The sequence below is a fragment of the Acartia tonsa genome, chromosome 4, assembly GCF_053477335.1.
Source record: "Acartia tonsa isolate MP-2025a chromosome 4, ASM5347733v1, whole genome shotgun sequence".
Taxonomy (NCBI): Eukaryota; Metazoa; Arthropoda; class Copepoda; order Calanoida; family Acartiidae; genus Acartia; species Acartia tonsa.
In genome coordinates this window covers 51382739-51400752 of record NC_137263.1, presented here as the reverse complement: position 1 = coordinate 51400752, position 18014 = coordinate 51382739, and the positions used below count along the sequence as shown (strand labels likewise).

Sequence of the window (18014 nt, the reverse complement as noted above, 5' to 3'; positions counted from 1 at the left end):
AATAAGGGGAAGGGGGTTGTACACTTTCACAGTAACAGTGCGCTCTGAAGCCCATATTTAAGATAGAGCTCTGAATTATAATACAATGGGTCAGTCTATAAATATTCTGCAAAACTTTTAATTTGGCGGTTTGGCGGCTGACCACTGGTGCAATTATTCAGCTAAACTTGTAAAATTGAACATGCAATCTTGTTTTTTTTTGGGGGGGGTTTGTTTTGGTTAATTATGAGAAAATATATCAACAGTAACAAAAAACTGTTGAGCTGCAAACTACCAGCCGCTGGCTGTGGCTATTAATAAATATTACAACAATTTTGCAGCTCAGCAGTTTTTCGTTACTGTTGATATATTTTCTCATAATTAACTAAAACACACCCTATGGTTTAAACAAAATTAATTTTCAAGTAGCTTCGCTACTGTAAAGTTGTTTTCATGCATAATGTATTTTTTTGTGTCCCATTTATGTAGGTTTAACAGGAAGGGATAGTTCATCTGCCAAGAGGTAATAAGGGAAGATTTAGCCAAACTCCCTGGATATCCTTTTCTATCTATATTACCTCATATATTTAAGACTATTTGTTAAAACATTTTATCATTTTGAAACGAAAAAAAAGTGCAAAGAAGTGTAAAGAAAGAAAGCTAAATTTTTGGAAACAGATTAATCAGTTATAGAACTAGTTTGAATAACGTCTCCAATCTAGAATTGATACCATATTTTACCCAAGTATAGACTATTCCATTTATGAAAAAAAAATTTGATATTAGGCAGGGGTTTTTCCACAATCGACCTCCAGGTAAAAATGACTTGTGAAGAGCTGTACTCCTACACATTAATAAATGTGTTGATTTAAAGGTTTTCGATTTTCAAGCAAGTTTAAAGGAAGAGATTAAGGTATTACTCATGTTTTAACTCTGAAAATTGTGCGTTTTAGAACAAAATTAGTATCTCCTCTTCAATGTGTTAAAATTGATGGCGTTGCTAAAGTCAAAACGAAAAAAATTAATTTTGTATTATTTAATGACTAAATGAATTTTTTTTTGAAAGACTATCAATTGTTTATGTATGTTTAATTATTTAGGATGGTTTTTAGGCATTAAAAAAAATTTCGTGAGTTCTATAATATTCCAGTCAATTTTGTCTCAATAAGAAAATTCTTCCATACAAATCATATGTGTCTGTCTGTCTGTCTGTCTGTCCCTATATTTGTCTGTCTGTCTGTCCCTATTTGTGTCTGTCTGTATGTTACTGAGTATTTGTTTGTGTACAGTTATTGGTTTGGAATATTAATCTTATGTGTTCACTTAAAGGATTTCGAATAACCATTTTTGTTTTATAATACCAAACTTAATCAATTTATTTGGCTTATTTTTCCTAGTTTTAATTGATTTTCTGTTCCTTTTTTATTGGGCCCCTATCAGGAGCTTAATTAGAAGGGGGGGGGGGGGCAAAAGGCCCCAACCTAAATATACTATCTAGATACGGTGCGATCATTCTAGAAACTGCCGTTAACTTCAGGGATCTGAAGAGATAAGACAATTATTACTAAACTGATGTACATCCTCAATTAGGATACGCTAAATAATCCCTTCTTTGATTTACAATCAGTGGTTAAAATGTTTGGACACTTAACTTAATAAACCAACGATTCAAAATTCAATAAAAGTCCATAAAGCCACAGAATAAAAAAAACTGTATCTTAAAACTTTGGGGACTAGTGTAATGAACAGACCAATATCCCCTCTTTCCGTGGGTAAGCTAATAGAATATACCGTCTGACGATAGAGTTTAACTTAAAGTCGAGAAGATAATACATTATGATAACCGCTTCTACCCCATCCCTTATTCTCTTCCCCATATTCAGGTCGGAAGAGTGACGCAAATTTCAGACCCCAGATTTGGCGATTTGAGAAAAGTTTATCTTTTTATTATAGCGAATTAGATAATCTAGCAAGCATCGCTTTTATCTTATAGAGAAAAATAGTAAATCAAACCGCAAAACTGAGATCTGAAATTTGCGTCACCCTTCCAATATGACGCAAGACGCATGACCGCTACGACCGTGGCATTATTTTAAACTCAATCCGTCTGACAGCTCCCATCGCCTTTATCCAGATATAAAAGGCTTTACTTCTTTTTTTTGTTTTACTACTTAATCTTGATAGTTTTTATGTAAGAGGATAAACATAATTAATACTATGAAAAAATGATATAATTAATTATTACTACTAGGTATAGGTTTATATGATCCCATTTATTATATTTTCTTAATCATAGACAATAGGTGTAGGGAGGGTTGGGGGACATTGGGCTGTTTATTACACACATCTTCTTATTCGTTGCCTCATTGACTTTGGAGACTTTTCTTGACTTTTGATTGGTTAATTCATTAAGTTGAGTGTCCAAACGTCTCAACCACTAATTGTAATCTACAGAAGGGGTGATTTTCATCTTTTTGTCAATTTCATCAATTTATCGGCCATTGTCTTTTCCTTTAGATCCTTGCTATAGTTGTCTGCTGCATATTAGTTAATTATAAATAGTTATTGGGATTGTTTATACATTATATTTACATAAAATATCATATTATAACAATAAGAACAATTATGATGATAAACAAGGATGCCAACATCCATAAGTAGCGCGAAAAACGTGAAAATATAGGAATCGATCTAGCACCCCTACCAATAGCAAGTCTTTTTTTTATTTTTCTACAATTGGACAATCCTTTTATCACTTGAAATATTGTATTAACTAGTTCGCTTTCTCTAAACTGATTCCTTTTTAACACTTTAAGTGTGTTTATAAAGCTAAAAGCTGCCACTAATGATTACCTTTGAAAATACCCATCAAAGTATGTAATTTTATTAAAGATTTGCCTAATAATATAACACTAGTCCCTAAAGTTTTATAATAGTGTTTTCTTATTCGTTGGCTTAACAACTTTGGAGGCTTTTGTTAAATTTTGATTGGTTGGTTCATTAATTTGAGTGTCCAAAGGTTTCAATTATTAATTTTTATCCAAAGAAGGGGTAATTTTGAGTATCACCATTGTTGAATTATATCAATTTATCGGCCATTGTCTTATCTCTTTAGTTCCATGATAATGATTGATAATATTCACGCTAAAAAATATATAAATTGTTTTGTTCAGGATTTGTTTAGGTTTGGATATTGATGGCTTAGATGTATTCCTGGACAACAACAAGACCCATTTGCCCCTATTCACCTCGGATACTTGTTTAGGTTTGGATATTGATGGCATAGATGTATTCCTGGACAACAACAAGACCCACTTGCCCCTACTCACCTCGGATACTTGTTTAGGTTTGGATATTGATGGCATAAATGTATTCTTGGACAGCAGTAAGACCCACCTGCCCCTGCTTACCTCGGATATTTGTTTAGGGTTGGATATTGATGGCATAGATGTATTTCTTGACAACAACAAGACCCACTTGCCCCTGCTTACCTCGGATACTTGTTTAGGGTTGGATATTGATGGCATAGATGTATTCCTGGACAACAACAAGACCCATTTGCCCCTGCTTACCTCGGGTACTTGTTTAGGATTGGATATTGATGGCATAGATGTATTCCTGGACAACAACAAGACCCATTTGCCCCTACTCACCTCGGATACTTGTTTAGGATTGGATATTGATGGCATAGATGTATTCCTGGACAACAACAAGACCCATTTGCCCCTACTCACCTCGGATACTTGTTTAGGATTGGATATTGATGGCATAGATGTATTCCTGGACAACAACAAGACCCACTTGCCTCTACTCACCTCGGATACTTCCTGGCTTAGTGGCAGGACTGTCAGAATTAAAAGTAAGTCATTGGTCAATTAAAATGCATACTGGCCTATCATTGGTCAAAGTGTTTTGTATAACGTCATTTTTTCAGGCTTTTAAGCACAGCCTTACAAATATTTTTATGTTCTAATGTTCATATGAGTATCTGTATGTCTGTAGCGAAGGATCTCGAACGGTTTATAACTATTTTTGGGGATGGTACCACCCTCCTAAATAGTAGCCCCTTAAAAATATCATAAAATTTTACTTCTTCTTTTTAAAACTAAACCCCCCTTCTCTCAAGTCACGCTAGAGGCCTCAAGGGGCGTATCCGCTATTAACTAACATATATTTTAGCGCTGCTACTCTATAAGTGAATTATGTTTGTCCTTTATTCCGTTTTAAGTAAATTATATTTCGAACTAAAACTTTCATTTTATATATGATTTCAAAATGTAATTTCAGCCACATTCCAGCAATAAAAAAAATTTAAAATGCTATACTTTTTATATAAATTTAAATAAAAACGTAATAATATGACCTAACCTCTCAAATAACCTTTACTTTTTCTGTATTGCTTAACCTTTCTATTTATCTATTTTCCTCTATATAAGTAGAATCTTATTATTCATTTATCAGCTTGTTATAAAAAAAAAATGGAATGACAACCGCGCTGAAACTGTTTTGAAAGAAAGGGTCGATTTTTGTTAAGTTGTGTGTTAACATTTAGTCAAATGCGCTTATTCAGTCAAACTGTCTGTCAGTTGATCTGTAATTATCTTCTAGGGAAAATTTAACATTCAACAAGATATTCACTATTATAAAAAAAAGTTTGAGGATTATTTCTAATTTCTAAGTTTTAAAATTATACCTGCTGAACTATTGCATGTACTTATAGGTCAATAATTGGTATAATTGTATATCATTTTCCCAATACTATACATAAATTATTTTTATTTCATTTTTCCTCCTGTAGAAAATATTTTCAAGTATTCAATCGAAACCGATTAATATCCGGTGGATTAGAACCGGTTCTCATCCATACGAAAAAAAATATGTCTAGCATCGTATTATATCCAGTTTTCAACAAATATAAAAATGTACAATCATAAGATTAAAACCAGTTTTTTAGCCCGTGCCTTCGGCATCTCGGGGATAAAAAGCTGTGTTTTTTTTTTATATTTTTTTTTTATAGCCACTATTAAGGCTTTTAATGTAGTAGAAAATTGCGAACATACGACAAATATACAATACATTATTCTAGATGAAATTTCACACAGTGATCGATTATCCATATATCATATACAAATTAAAAAGAATGATATACACTTATTCAACAATACAAGCGAGAATGCCGCAATAAATATGAGTGCTTTATTCCAACTAGCGGTCGCGCCCCTAGCATCTAGCAGCTCTGTATTCTAATTGAAATGTAAGCAGAAAATAACCTACTACCTTACAAGAAAAAAATAATTTTAGTTTAAAACCAAACTAGGGCCTTTTTGAAGCTTCCTTAAAATTGAAAGCTTAATTGGTTCAGTGGTTATTAAAATATTAAGCTACATTACCACCTCAATCTTTAATACCCCCTTATTCTAACCCCCTCAACAAAAATTTAAAATACCCGCCCTCAAACATTTGAAACCCCTCCTTTTAACCCCCCTTAAAAATAAGCTTGAACGTTCTTGGCCTAATTTAGAAGCAGCTTATAGTTCCTATAAAAAGTGACGTTATACTGGCCTACCATTTGTCGATTAAAATGATGTATACTGCCTATCATTGGTCATTTGTATTGTTTGACGTTATTTTTTCATAGGCACTTGAATCTACTTTCCTAATTTATCTTTGTTAAGGTAAGGAAGATGTGCGTTGTCAACTGCGGCTGTGTGGCACACCTAACTGTACGAGTTCACCCAACTGCAGGGGAAGTTGTACTGCCCCAACTAGCAGAAAAACATCAGCAGTAAGTTAATTTGATTATAAAAACATATGATGATAATTTATGCTTTATTCTATTAATCATGGATCTAAAGGGATAAGACAATGTCCGATAAATTGATGTACATCACCAATAATGATACACAGAATTAACGCTTCACTATATTACAATTAGTGGCTGAAACGTTTGGACCCAATGAACCAACCAATGAAAATTCATCAAAAGTCCCTCAAGTTGTTAAGCCAACGAATTGGAAAACATTATTATAAACTTTGGGGACTAGTATAATAAACAGCCCAATGTCCCCTCCCTCCCTGCTATTAATGCTGTACGTGAGTATCATTATTGTTTGCCCCCATTTCCAGACCCATAAAAATAGCAGTTTTAGAGATCTCAAACAACAAATAAAAAACCAAAGACACCATAAAACCAATATAGTATATAGGACTTTTTATATTTTGTGCAACACAAAGGTTAAGAGTTAGCCAAGTCTTTTACTAAATTATTTAGAAGTTAGTGTGTTTGTTTGTCTGATAATTAAAAGATTTGAATGACTGATATTTTCTCTGATTTTTTGGGGGGAGGGAAAGTGGGCTGGTAGTAAATTAAACACAAACAAAAAAGGTATGAATATAATTTCCAGTATGGCTTGGATTAAAATCCACAGACAAGGACCATACTGAAAAATAATGTATAGCTTCGTATTACAGACAATTTTCCATGAATATTAAAATTAAAAACATAAAATAAGGCCCTGGCTGACAAAACTGGTTTACTTTTTTCAATTTTAATATCTGTGGAAAACTGTCTATAAAGCGATGCGACAAATATCTATTATTCCTAAAAGATGAATATATTGTTATGTAAATTTTACACAAAAAAAATAAATATATACGTGTTGATGAATTGCTAAAAGATTAAACTAATTACAAGACTTGCTGAGATGGCACCTTGTTTGTAAATTAGAACATTTTATTATTTTCACCAGTTAGGGAGCAAACTCGCAGGGATCTAAAGGGATAAGACAATTTCTGATAAATTTATGTACATTCCCCATGATGATACACAAATTATCCCTTTTGTAGATTACAATTAGTGGTTCAAGCATTTGGACATTTAACTAAGGCCCCAAAAATGTTAACCAACGAATAAGGAGATGTTATTATAAAACTTTGGGGACTAGTGTAATAAACAGACAAATGTCCCCTCTCTCCCTGGGAAATTCTGGACTGGAAATAATTATACCCCTCAATATTTACAAACTTGTTCTGGCAATATTTAACTTAAAAACGTTGACGAATGAGAAGGGGCGTCGTAGCTCAGTGGTAACGCACTGAGTTACGGTGGTGAGAGTTCGAGTTCAAGTCCCCATGTGGCAACTCGAATTTCTCAGTCGCAATTCATTCACGCAACTTCCCCTTGGTTGTGTAAGAAGGGTGATAATTGGGTAGTTTGGATACTCAATAATCAAGTACATAATATCAGTACAACCCTTACCCAAGCTCCTCTGTGGAGAGCGTCATTCATTACGGTGACTTAATTTGGGACACCTGCCATACTCGGCGAGGGTGAGGTAATAAAGAGTAGGTCCCTTGAGACAGCGGGTCAAGTACTTGTGCTTGAGCGTGGACCTTGAGCTGGCCCTAGTGCTAGCATACAAAAGTGTCTCGTCCTACTCCATGACTACTTAGGTCCAAACACTAAGAAACTATGGCTACACACACACACACGAATGAGAATGAGTCTTGATTGGGTTGTACAAAGTTACAGTTTCCAAACTTTCCAATTATTATGGGGTAATTTTGTTTATCATAAACAAGGTTTATATTATTTTATCTTCCATTGCCCCCTCCCTTTCAGACCCCTGATCTCCCTGGACTAAGGACACAGGAAGCAGACAAAATTCAATTATCCTTATACTAAAGTAACAGGATGTTTGTTTGTCTGTGTATCTGTGTGTCTGTACCGAAGGATCTCGCTAACCGCTGAACCGATCGGGTTCTCCTTAACAGGGTAGCTTCTCATAGGTCCCGGGAAGGTTTATAACTATTTTTGGGGGGGGGGTTGGGACACCCTCAACCCTCCCCAAAAAATGATAAATCCCTACCCCAAAAAAAAAATTTTTTTAAACTAAAATTAAAAATGAGGGGGAGGCACCACCACAAAAAAAAATTTCGCCCCCCCAAAATTTTTTTAAAAATTTTTCTTTTAAAATCTAAAATAAGAAATTGGGTTATCAAATTTGACTCTCTCCTCCTCAAGTGCCCCTAGAGGCCTCTAGGGGCGTAGCCGCTAGTTTGAAGAAAAGTATTATCTTGTGTTTTGCTTTCTTTCCTGTAGATTTTATTTTAACTGTTTTTACTTTGGTAGTTGGGAAATTTTGTCGTGCAGCTAACCTAAAACTTGGGAATTTAGTGAAGACTTTTTAGTACCTATAAAAAAGGACGTTATATTGGCCTACCATAGGTCAATTAAAATGTATACTGGTCGTCATTGGTAATTTAGTCTGTGTATCGGCCTATCATTGGACATTTGCAGTGCAGTGTATGACGTCATTTCTATAGACACAAAAAAGCTTCAAATTTCGCTACTCAAAAAGTTGTTGCCTTTGTTGCCAATTTTGTTAATTAATTATGTGCTTTAGAATAATTATTTGATAATTAACTTTTGTGCATTAAGAAAATTTCGACACGGATGGCTATAGCCATTGTAGGGCAGTAATTACATATAATAAAAAGAAAACGCCGATATTTTTAATATATTATTGACGTTTAGCAGGGATCTAAAGTGATAAGACAATAGGCAATAAATTAATTTACATCCCCAATGATGATATACAAAATTACCTCTTCTGTAGATTACAATTAGTGATTGAAACTTTTGGACATCAAATTAAATGAACCATCCAATCAAAATCCAACAAAAGTCCCTAAAGTTGTTAATCCAACGAATAAGAAAACGTTATTATAAAACTTTGGGGACTAGTGTAATAAACAATTCCCTCCCTCCTGTGATATACTACTCTCATCCAGATTTTACATTATGTTATGATTTTAAGTCAGATGCATTTATAATATTACATTTGGTTCTAATGATTCCAATTTTAGAGTTATCGAGGTGGAAAACAGAAATTCTTCAACTCCCTGTCTGTTGAGGAGAGTGGTGGCGGGGGTGGTGGTGGTGGCAGCGGGTGGGTAGACGGAGGAACAACACCATCGGACGGATCATTAAAGGTCCCCCGGGCCAACAAACAGGGTAACAGATGGAGTGGACTATGGGGAGCATCGACAAAGGTAAATTTTTAAATCCTTCGTAGTCAAATTAAAAGTTCAATATTTTCAATTAATTTCTACGAAACCGTTTAATATCTGCTGGATAAGAACTGGTTCTCGGTCATACTGAAAAATCATGTATAGCTTCATAATACAGACAATTTTCCACGGATATTAAGATAAAAAATAATAATTTAATTGAAGTTTTATTAGACCTGGCCTTCCCCCCTCTGGGCTTACAAAACTGGTGTTTATCTTTAAATTTTTCATTTTAAAATCCGCGGAAAGCTGTCTATGTTGCAATGCGATAAATATATTATTCTTTTTGTTAAGGACCAAAGGATGGAAGATTTAGCTGTTCAATTAGATTCCTATTCTCGACTTGGTATACCAAAGTTTCAACATCATGTTAGTCAGGATTCAATACAGGAGGATAAAGTAGAAGAAGGTAAATTTTTTATTTTCCTCAAAAAATGAGGATTCAATCCTTTTACTAAAGTAACAGGATGTCTGTGTGTCTGTGTATCTGTGTGTCTGTACCAAAGGTTCTTGCTAACCGCTGAACCGATCGGGTTCTCCTTAACAGGGTAGTTTCTCATAGGTCCCGGGAAGGTTTATAACTATTTTTTGGGGGGGTGGGACACCCCCAACCCCCCCAAAAAATAGAAAATCCCCCCCCCCCAAAAAAAAAAATTTTTGCCCCCCCCCAAAATTTTTTTTTACTTCTTCTTTAAAAATTTAAAATAAGAAATTGGGTTATTAAATTTGACTCTCTCCTCCTCAAGTGCCCCTAGAGGCCTCTAGGGGCGTAGCCGCTAGTACAGGAGGATAAAGTAGAAGAAGGTAATTTTTTATTTTCCTGAAAAAATGAGGATTCTCTTTGATTTATTTGAAAAATAAAAGTTATGTTATATTACACTAGCGGTTTTTTTCAGTAAAGGCCTCTAGGCACCCCCCTTTTATTTTTAAATTTGAGTTTTAAAAAGAAAAAGTAATAAAATGGTTTCTTTTGAATAGGGGGAGGGGGGTAATTTTTATTGGGAGCGTGGGGATACTTTCCCACAAAATTGTTAAAAAACTTCCCCGGACTGTACTGTAAAGGGGAAACATATCGGTTCAACGGTTAGCAAGATCCTTAGCTACAGACAAAAAAGATTAGTTTAGGATTGTAAACCATTCTAAGAAATAAATAAAGATTTTCAGAAACAAACAGTCTTTTTTTGTATTTTCATTAATAATTTTTAAAAGCGAAGCTTTTCTATAATTAGGGTCAGTCCATCCGTAACGGATAGCTTTTTTCGTTAATTTAGGCATGTTAGAATTGTCCTATCGATTTCAAACTTTGCATGGTGATTCCTATAGTAGTTAGGTACGATTTAGAAAGCGTAGCAACTCTATAATTATTACCAGAATGTCCGTACGTTCATTTTAAATATGTATTTTTTTAACAACAAATTTTCATGTGATCTAATCATCCGATTGATCTGATTTTATGTATATTTATTCCTGGGACAACAAAGTATAATATTATAAGCGAAGCAACTCTATAATCAAGTCCTAAAAATGTAAGTATGTTAATAAACATTATCATGTATCAAGCAGTTTATCAACAAATTTACTTACAATTTTGGTTCGACTCTTATACATTTTTATTCTGATTATTTAGTTCTGACACTATACAAATGTTAATGTCCGTTTTTCCTACCGTTTCAGTGCTTTGCTTTCATGAATGTTGTCATCCTTGTTTTTTTGTAGCGATCTACTCTAAAATTTAAAACTTTCGTCCGTGGGTCTCCCGTCCGTTTTTCCGTCTGAAAGAAACAGTATGGGGAAAACGTGAATATCTCAGCTGCTATTCATGAAAAATTGTGTGAGTATTCCTTATTGAGCAGCCAGTATATAATTTACATAGTGCGTCAGTCTATCGGTAATGTTTTGACAGTTATTTGATGTATTATTTTATATTTAGCCTTGTACAGCCTGGAAGAGGACTGGAGTGACCTTGTGATCAGTGATAACTTGAGTGAGAGAATGAAGAACCAACAGACTGCTATCTGGGAGCTTATCACCACAGAGTTAGCTTATATCAGGACTGTTAAAGTTATCCAGGATGTAAGTTTTTAAAAGCGAAGCTTTTTTATAATTTGAGTCTATACGTCCGTCCGTGCGTAACGGTTAGCTCTTTTTGTTAATTTAGACATGTTAGAATTGTCTTATTGATTTCAAACTTTAGATAATAATTCCTGTAATAGTTAGGTTAGATCTTCAAAGCGTAGCAACTCTATAATCGTTACCTGAAAGTCTGTACGTCCATTTAAAACATTTTTTACTTTTTAACAATTTTTGTATTATAATATCTAATTCATCTCATTTCAAAATTGATTCCTGGGACAACAAGCATCTAAATAACTCCTTAAAATTGAAGTATGTCCTTAAACAGAATATACAATTTAATATACAATTTTGTTTATATCTTTGAATTCATATTAAGTTTTGACATTTTACAAAAGTTCACTCAACTTAATGAAAAAAAACATTAAAATTACTTAAGTCCCCAAAGTTATTAAGCCAACGAATTAGAAAACGTTATTAGAAAACTTTAGGGCCCATTGTCCCCTCTCTCTCTGTTCTTAACTACAAAATAATAATAAATTTTATTTTGCTTTTAGTTTAATTTATGAAAATATTCCCCTAATCTTTCATATACACCGAGGTGAAAGTTAATCTAAAATGTAGACCCCATGAAATGATGGCACAAAAGTGGAAAATGATCAACCATTATTTATATTATATTCAGGGATATAAAGGGATTAGACAATGACTGATGAATTGATGTACATTCCCAATCATGATACATAAAATTTCCCATTCTGTAAGTTACAATTGGTGGTTGATATGTTTGAACAATCAATTTAATTAACCAACCAATCAAAATTGAATAAAAGTCCCCAATGTTGTTAAGTCAACAAATAAGAAAACGTTATTATAAAACTTTAAGGACTAATGTAATAAACAGCCCATTGTCCCCTCCCTCCCTGATTGGAGGGTTGGATATTTCTTAAAGTTACTAATAAGAATAGCATATACATATATATGTAAATAGTTTAAATTAGGATTATATTAACTTTTTAGTCTATTATAAAAAATATTGCAAAAAAAGTCTCTGGACAATCAATTTATATTGCTAATAATAGTTTTGGTTAATCTATAATCAAATAAATCCGCAATAAATTGCTTTTTTCTATCTTTCTGGTATATGATTGGTGGTATTTATATCAATATTAGAAAATTGTTTCCTCTGGCTAATGTAAAATATTATGGCGAAATTGACGTTTCTCCTCATATTATATTATACTAGCGGCTACGCCACTCAGAGGCCTCTAGGGGCACTTGAAGGATTGGTGGAAAGTCGGCCAACTCCACTTTACATCTTATTTAAATAAAGAGCAAAGTTATTTTTTTCTTGGTACTTTTTATGGAGGGTGATGGTACTTTCCCCCAAAAAATAGTTATAAACCATCCCATGACCTATAAGAAGCTACCCTGTAAAGGAGGACCCTATCGGTTCAGCAGTTAGTGAGATCCTTCAGTACACACAGACAGAGAACCCTTTTCTTTATTATAAGGATATATTATTATATATCTCTTAATTGATTTTATTTTCAAACTACATTTTTTTCACTTTTGAACTTAATTATTCTTGTTTTTTTTTGTAGTTATTCCTAAACTGTTTGTGCAACCTGCAGACCCTAAACATCCTGACAGATATAGACAGTGTCAAGCTATTCTGCAACATACCTGATATTTACGCTGCCAACAGAAACTTCTGGTCCAGTCATATCTATCCTCTACTAAAGGTAAGTGGTTAGAATTCAACTTTCTATCTATAATATATGTAAAGTAGTAAGTTTTTTTTGTCTAAATCTAATGTTCTCTGAAATTACTCAGCCGTAGCCACTCTCGGCTGCAGTTATAAAAATTCGGCCTTAGCAGCTTTTGTCCGCGGATAAGAAAATGAAAACTTTAGGAGTATTCCAATTTTTGTTGAAGAAAGGGCGGACAACAAAATAAAATCGGACCTATGACTTTTATTTTCTTTTTTTTTGTTTGATTAAGAACCGGTTTTAACCCAGCGAATTTAAATCGGATCCGAAGCAATACTGCAAAAACTCATTTCCTTCATATGTTTTGCAAAATTTAATTTTCAAAGCTTCTATGATCTTGTTTGTAAAGGTGAACATAAAACTGAATTATTAAAACATGCATTGGTATTTTTTCAATATATAATGGGCTTCAATATTTCTAGGTAGCCTGTCAAACTTTTATGCTGTTATTATATCGACATAGGTCACCTGAAAATTGGAACAAACGTCATACTATTGATTCACTCTAGAGGTGGATTCTTAAAAAAAATTTGCCCCACTAATCGCTTAGTGGGGCAAAATTGTTTTCGTGAAAAATCCTCCAAAATCACATAAAAAATCTACAAAAATTAAATAAAATCTTATGTTCATAACCCTTCTATGATTTTGTTTAATTTTTGTAGATTTTTTATGTGATTTTGGAGGATTTTTCACGAAAACAATTTTGCCCCACTAAGCGATTAGTGGGCCAATTTTTTTTTAAGAATCCACCTCTGATAGTTAACAAAAATAATGATATTAGAATGCCTTACCTCGTATGGGCGGGATTATTCTTCAATTTTTAAGTGGTAATCTAGAGAATCCAGATCACCATCTGCTTGTAATGGGATAGGATATTAGGTTATGTAACATCCAACAGACAAAAATCCCTTTGATTGCACGATCTTTTTCTGTGAAGAACTCTGCATGGCAATGAGTTACGCCTGTTTATGGACAAAGGCATTCCACTTATTCTAATTATGTATATTGAACCACGGTCGCGGGTATGACTATTGAATAAGGGCATATTGATAATTATACGGCCTAAACTATACGTTGAGATAATGAGATAATCTAGTCGAAATAACTATTAAAGTCGACATAATGCCTCTAGGTTTTGTAGGGGTATATGCATACAACAAATTGAAAATACTGCCTGTTTCTTTTGAAGCAAAGATACTTGCAATGCAATATTTCATATACAACACATTTTATCATTCAACATAGGGATGTAACAAATATCCGAAGCTTTTCATAGTGCCTATAAAAATGACGTCATACTGGCCTACCATTGGCCAATTAAAATATATACTAGCCTGCTATTGGTAATTTTGTATTGGCCTATCATTGGTTATTTGTATTATAAACCGCCATTTTTATAGGCACTATATAGAGCTTCCAAAAATTCTTAGCAACAGAGAGGTAGAAGACATTGGACTGTGTAGAATAAAATCATTGGTGGAAATAATTGACATTGCTAATTTGTACTGCCTAATTAAGATTGAATAGAAGACATTAAAGTTTTTAGGCCAACGAATGAGAGGACGTATTTGTAAAACTTTGGTGATCAGTAATTTGGCTGAATATAAATAACAAAAGTAAAACCTCTCTTATGTATTTTTATAGTTTTTAATATTATATTTTGTATGATTGAGGGTCAAACTAAACTACATACTGGATGCTTAGAACAACAGAAGATTTAATTTTAATACCCTTGCCTATGATAGAAAATTTAAGTCGGACCGAGAAACACCAAGGATATGAAGGAAAATGTGAAAAGTATAAAAATAGCCACAAAAAAAACTGATAAAAAGCAGCCCGACCGCCATGTTTCATAGTTAATTATACTCCATAATGATGGGAATGTTACAAGAAGTTTCAGCCTTCTATCTAAAATAGCAGCTGAGAAAATTACATTTCCTCCAAAGTAATTCACAGACTGACTGATCGACGGACCGACTTACCCTATTATAGAAAAGCTTTGCTTTTAAAAACGAATATTAAGACAGAGCTGGATCTTTAAATCATTTTAGTGGTGAGCCAGATCGGGGTGAGCCGAATTTTAGCCAATCACAGCGCGGCATTTCATAAAATGCTGTGCTCTCATTGGTGGAAAGATTTTAAATTTTAAAATTCGGCTCACCCTGATCTGGCTCACCACTAAAATGATTAAAAGATCCAGCTCAGCACAACCCTTGCAGATGTATAAAAAGTGAAAAATTTTAGGAATCCCGCGAGAAGAAAACTCCACTAGATCCATCCTTGATGAAAGAGGGATTTACAAAGGTGATATTCTATTATTAGATATGCTCAAAACCAGGGCTCGGCTGCTGCGCATCAGCCGCGTTTAAGCCTCGGAGATGGGTTTTGGAAAGATTAATGCCGCGTTTTTTCGATATTTTTTCGACATTGATTGATTAAACGAAGACTATAGGATTTCAACAGAGTATACAACTTAAGAATTCAAAATTTTAAAATTATTATATACCTTAGCCATTTGTATAATGTCTAATACAGCTCTAAAAAGATGCATTCATTAATATGCAGCAAAAATGGATTGAAGATAATTTTTTTTTCTTCTATGAAGGCCGTACCAACAAAAGCGAAATAATTAAATAAATAGTTGTATACTTTGTTTAAATTTCGCGAATCGAAAAAACGCGGCATTCATCTTTCAAAAACCCATCTCAGTGAAATCGTCATATTACATTTTTAAGATTCAGCTGGATGACTAAACATGTTCCAAAACAAACAATTTATCTTTTGGAATTTTTTATGCACACAAGCGGGTTTAAATTTGAGGCTTATGCGCGACTGAGGCGCGGCAGCCGATCCCTTCCCAAAACAAAACTATTCTATGCAGTGCAGATATTATATACTAGTTCACGTACGTACTTTTCTTTTTTCTACATTTTTTTTCATACTTTTATACTTGTCTTTTTATATTTTTTAATTCAAAGGGAAAATTATAATATTTGATTTTCCAGTATGGCTTTGAAACCGATTAATATCCGCTGGATTAGAACTGGTTCTCTGCCATAATGAAAGTCATGTATTGTATAGCATCGTATTACAGACAATTTGCCACAAATATTAAAATAAAAATCATAAAATTAATACCAGTTTTGTTAGACCGGACCTTAGGCCCCTCAGGGCTAAACAGATAAAGATTTATGTAAATTACCATTTAAGTTTGGTGACATTTAGTTAGTAAGTGACAATAGAGTTACTCTAGAGACACACTCTCTAAATCAGCCAATAAGATAACAGTAAATTTACATTCTAGATATTCATTGGTTGAAACATTTTGCAGATTTTGGTACGTAAGGGAATATTTTTTTATTTCGTTTGTATTATGAGTCAGCTATAAAATGTCGCATGAAGGATAAAGCTTTTCTTGGGTAAATTATTTCATGTAAAAATTTCTTCCACCGCGCCGTATAATGTGAAGCATATGACAAAATATATAATTAAATTAGTTATAAATAGTTGATTTTTTTCGAATAAAGTTAACTTTCTAAAAATTATTTCATTATCATTTTTCGTCGTGTATCACGTATATAACAAAAATAAACAATTGTTTGTCTGCAAATGGGGTCAGATGGACCATCTAGACATATTATGTCTATTGTAAGTGACATATAATTAGTGTCTCTACGTAATATTTTTAAAGTTCAGGTGCTCATGAAATCAACCTTTCTATCTTATAATTAATTAAATCATACTTCATTCTTCAATAAATTTAAATTTTCAATACAAAAATTATATGAAGTCATCAAATAATATTTTGGAATAAGAAATTTAAATTTATGTAAATCTGGCTACTTCCTGAAACTTATTTTGATCAAAATGTTAAAGGTTTGATTTAATCTGCACAGTTAAAAAACATATTCTTTTCTGATTTTTATTGATTTTTAAAATATTAGAGAATCTCTATAACTCATTAGCAATCGAAACTGAATTTTTTATAATGCCTACAAAAAATGACGTCATACTTTCCTATCATTGGTCAATTTATATGTATACTGGCCTAACATTTGTAATGTATTCTGTGTATTGGCCTGTCATTGGTAATATAGTCTGTGTATTAACCTATCATTGGTCATTTGTATTGTATGACGTCTTTTTTTTATAGACACTATCGATTAAATTTACTCTTCATTTCTACTCTAGCTTTCTTACTTATGTTGAAAAATCTTAATTGTATAATATTTATTCATCGCATCTTATTATAAACAGCTTTCCTTCGTCATGTCGGGGCTAGAAAACTAGTTTTAATCTTATAGTTGAACATTTTCATATTCGTAGAAAACTGGATATAATACGATGCTATTAATAATTTTTCAGTATTGTCTAGAACCGGTTCTAAACCACCGGATAACAATCGGTTTGGAAGCCATACTGGAATAGTTATTTCTCGCATCGTATTATAAACGGCTTTCCGCGGATATAGAATGTAAAATTATAAGATTAAAACCAGTTTTTTAGCCCCGAGGTGTCGGAGGCACGGGCTAAAAAAGTGGTTTCAATCTTTTGATTGTACATTTTTATATTCGTAGAAAGCTGGATATAATACGATGCTAGACATAGTTTTTTTCGAATGGATGAGAACCGGTTCCTATCCACCGGATTCGAATGAATACGAGAATATTTATTTATCGGATCTTATTATAAACAGCTTTCCTTCGTCCTCTCGGGGCTAGAAAACTGATTTTAATCTTATAGTTGAACATTTTTATATTCGTAGAAAACTGGATATAATACGATGCTATTAATAATTTTTCAGTATTGCCTAGAACCGGTTCTAAACCACCGGATAACAATCGGTTTGGAAGCCATACTGGAAAACAAATTAATTTATTGTAGGTGTGTGAGTTATTTAGTCCGTACTACAGATACTGTGTGGAACAGTCAGCATGCCAGCAATACTGTAAACATACTTTGTTGTAGGTGTGTGAGTTATTTAGTCCGTACTACAGATACTGTGTGGAACAGTCAGCTTGTCAACAATACTGTAAACATACTTTATTGTAGGTGTGTGAGTTATTTAGTCCGTACTACAGATACTGTGTGGAACAGTCAGCATGCCAGCAATACTGT

At 33.3% G+C, this 18014-nt stretch overlaps 1 protein-coding gene across 1 annotated transcript in view; it reads left to right on the top strand.

The window, feature by feature from the left end:
- The first annotated feature begins 85 nt into the window (after positions 1–85).
- LOC145315527 (uncharacterized) overlaps positions 86–18014 on the top strand; it is a 39902-nt gene continuing 21973 nt past the window's right edge. The window contains exons 1-9 of the mRNA XM_080155510.1: positions 86–89; positions 469–502; positions 3153–3838; positions 5655–5764; positions 8848–9033; positions 9346–9460; positions 10982–11124; positions 12729–12869; positions 15141–15200. Of these exons, the coding sequence (XP_080011636.1) occupies positions 86–89; positions 469–502; positions 3153–3838; positions 5655–5764; positions 8848–9033; positions 9346–9460; positions 10982–11124; positions 12729–12869; positions 15141–15200 (1479 nt within the window). The remainder of the gene's footprint in view (positions 90–468; positions 503–3152; positions 3839–5654; positions 5765–8847; positions 9034–9345; positions 9461–10981; positions 11125–12728; positions 12870–15140; positions 15201–18014) is intronic.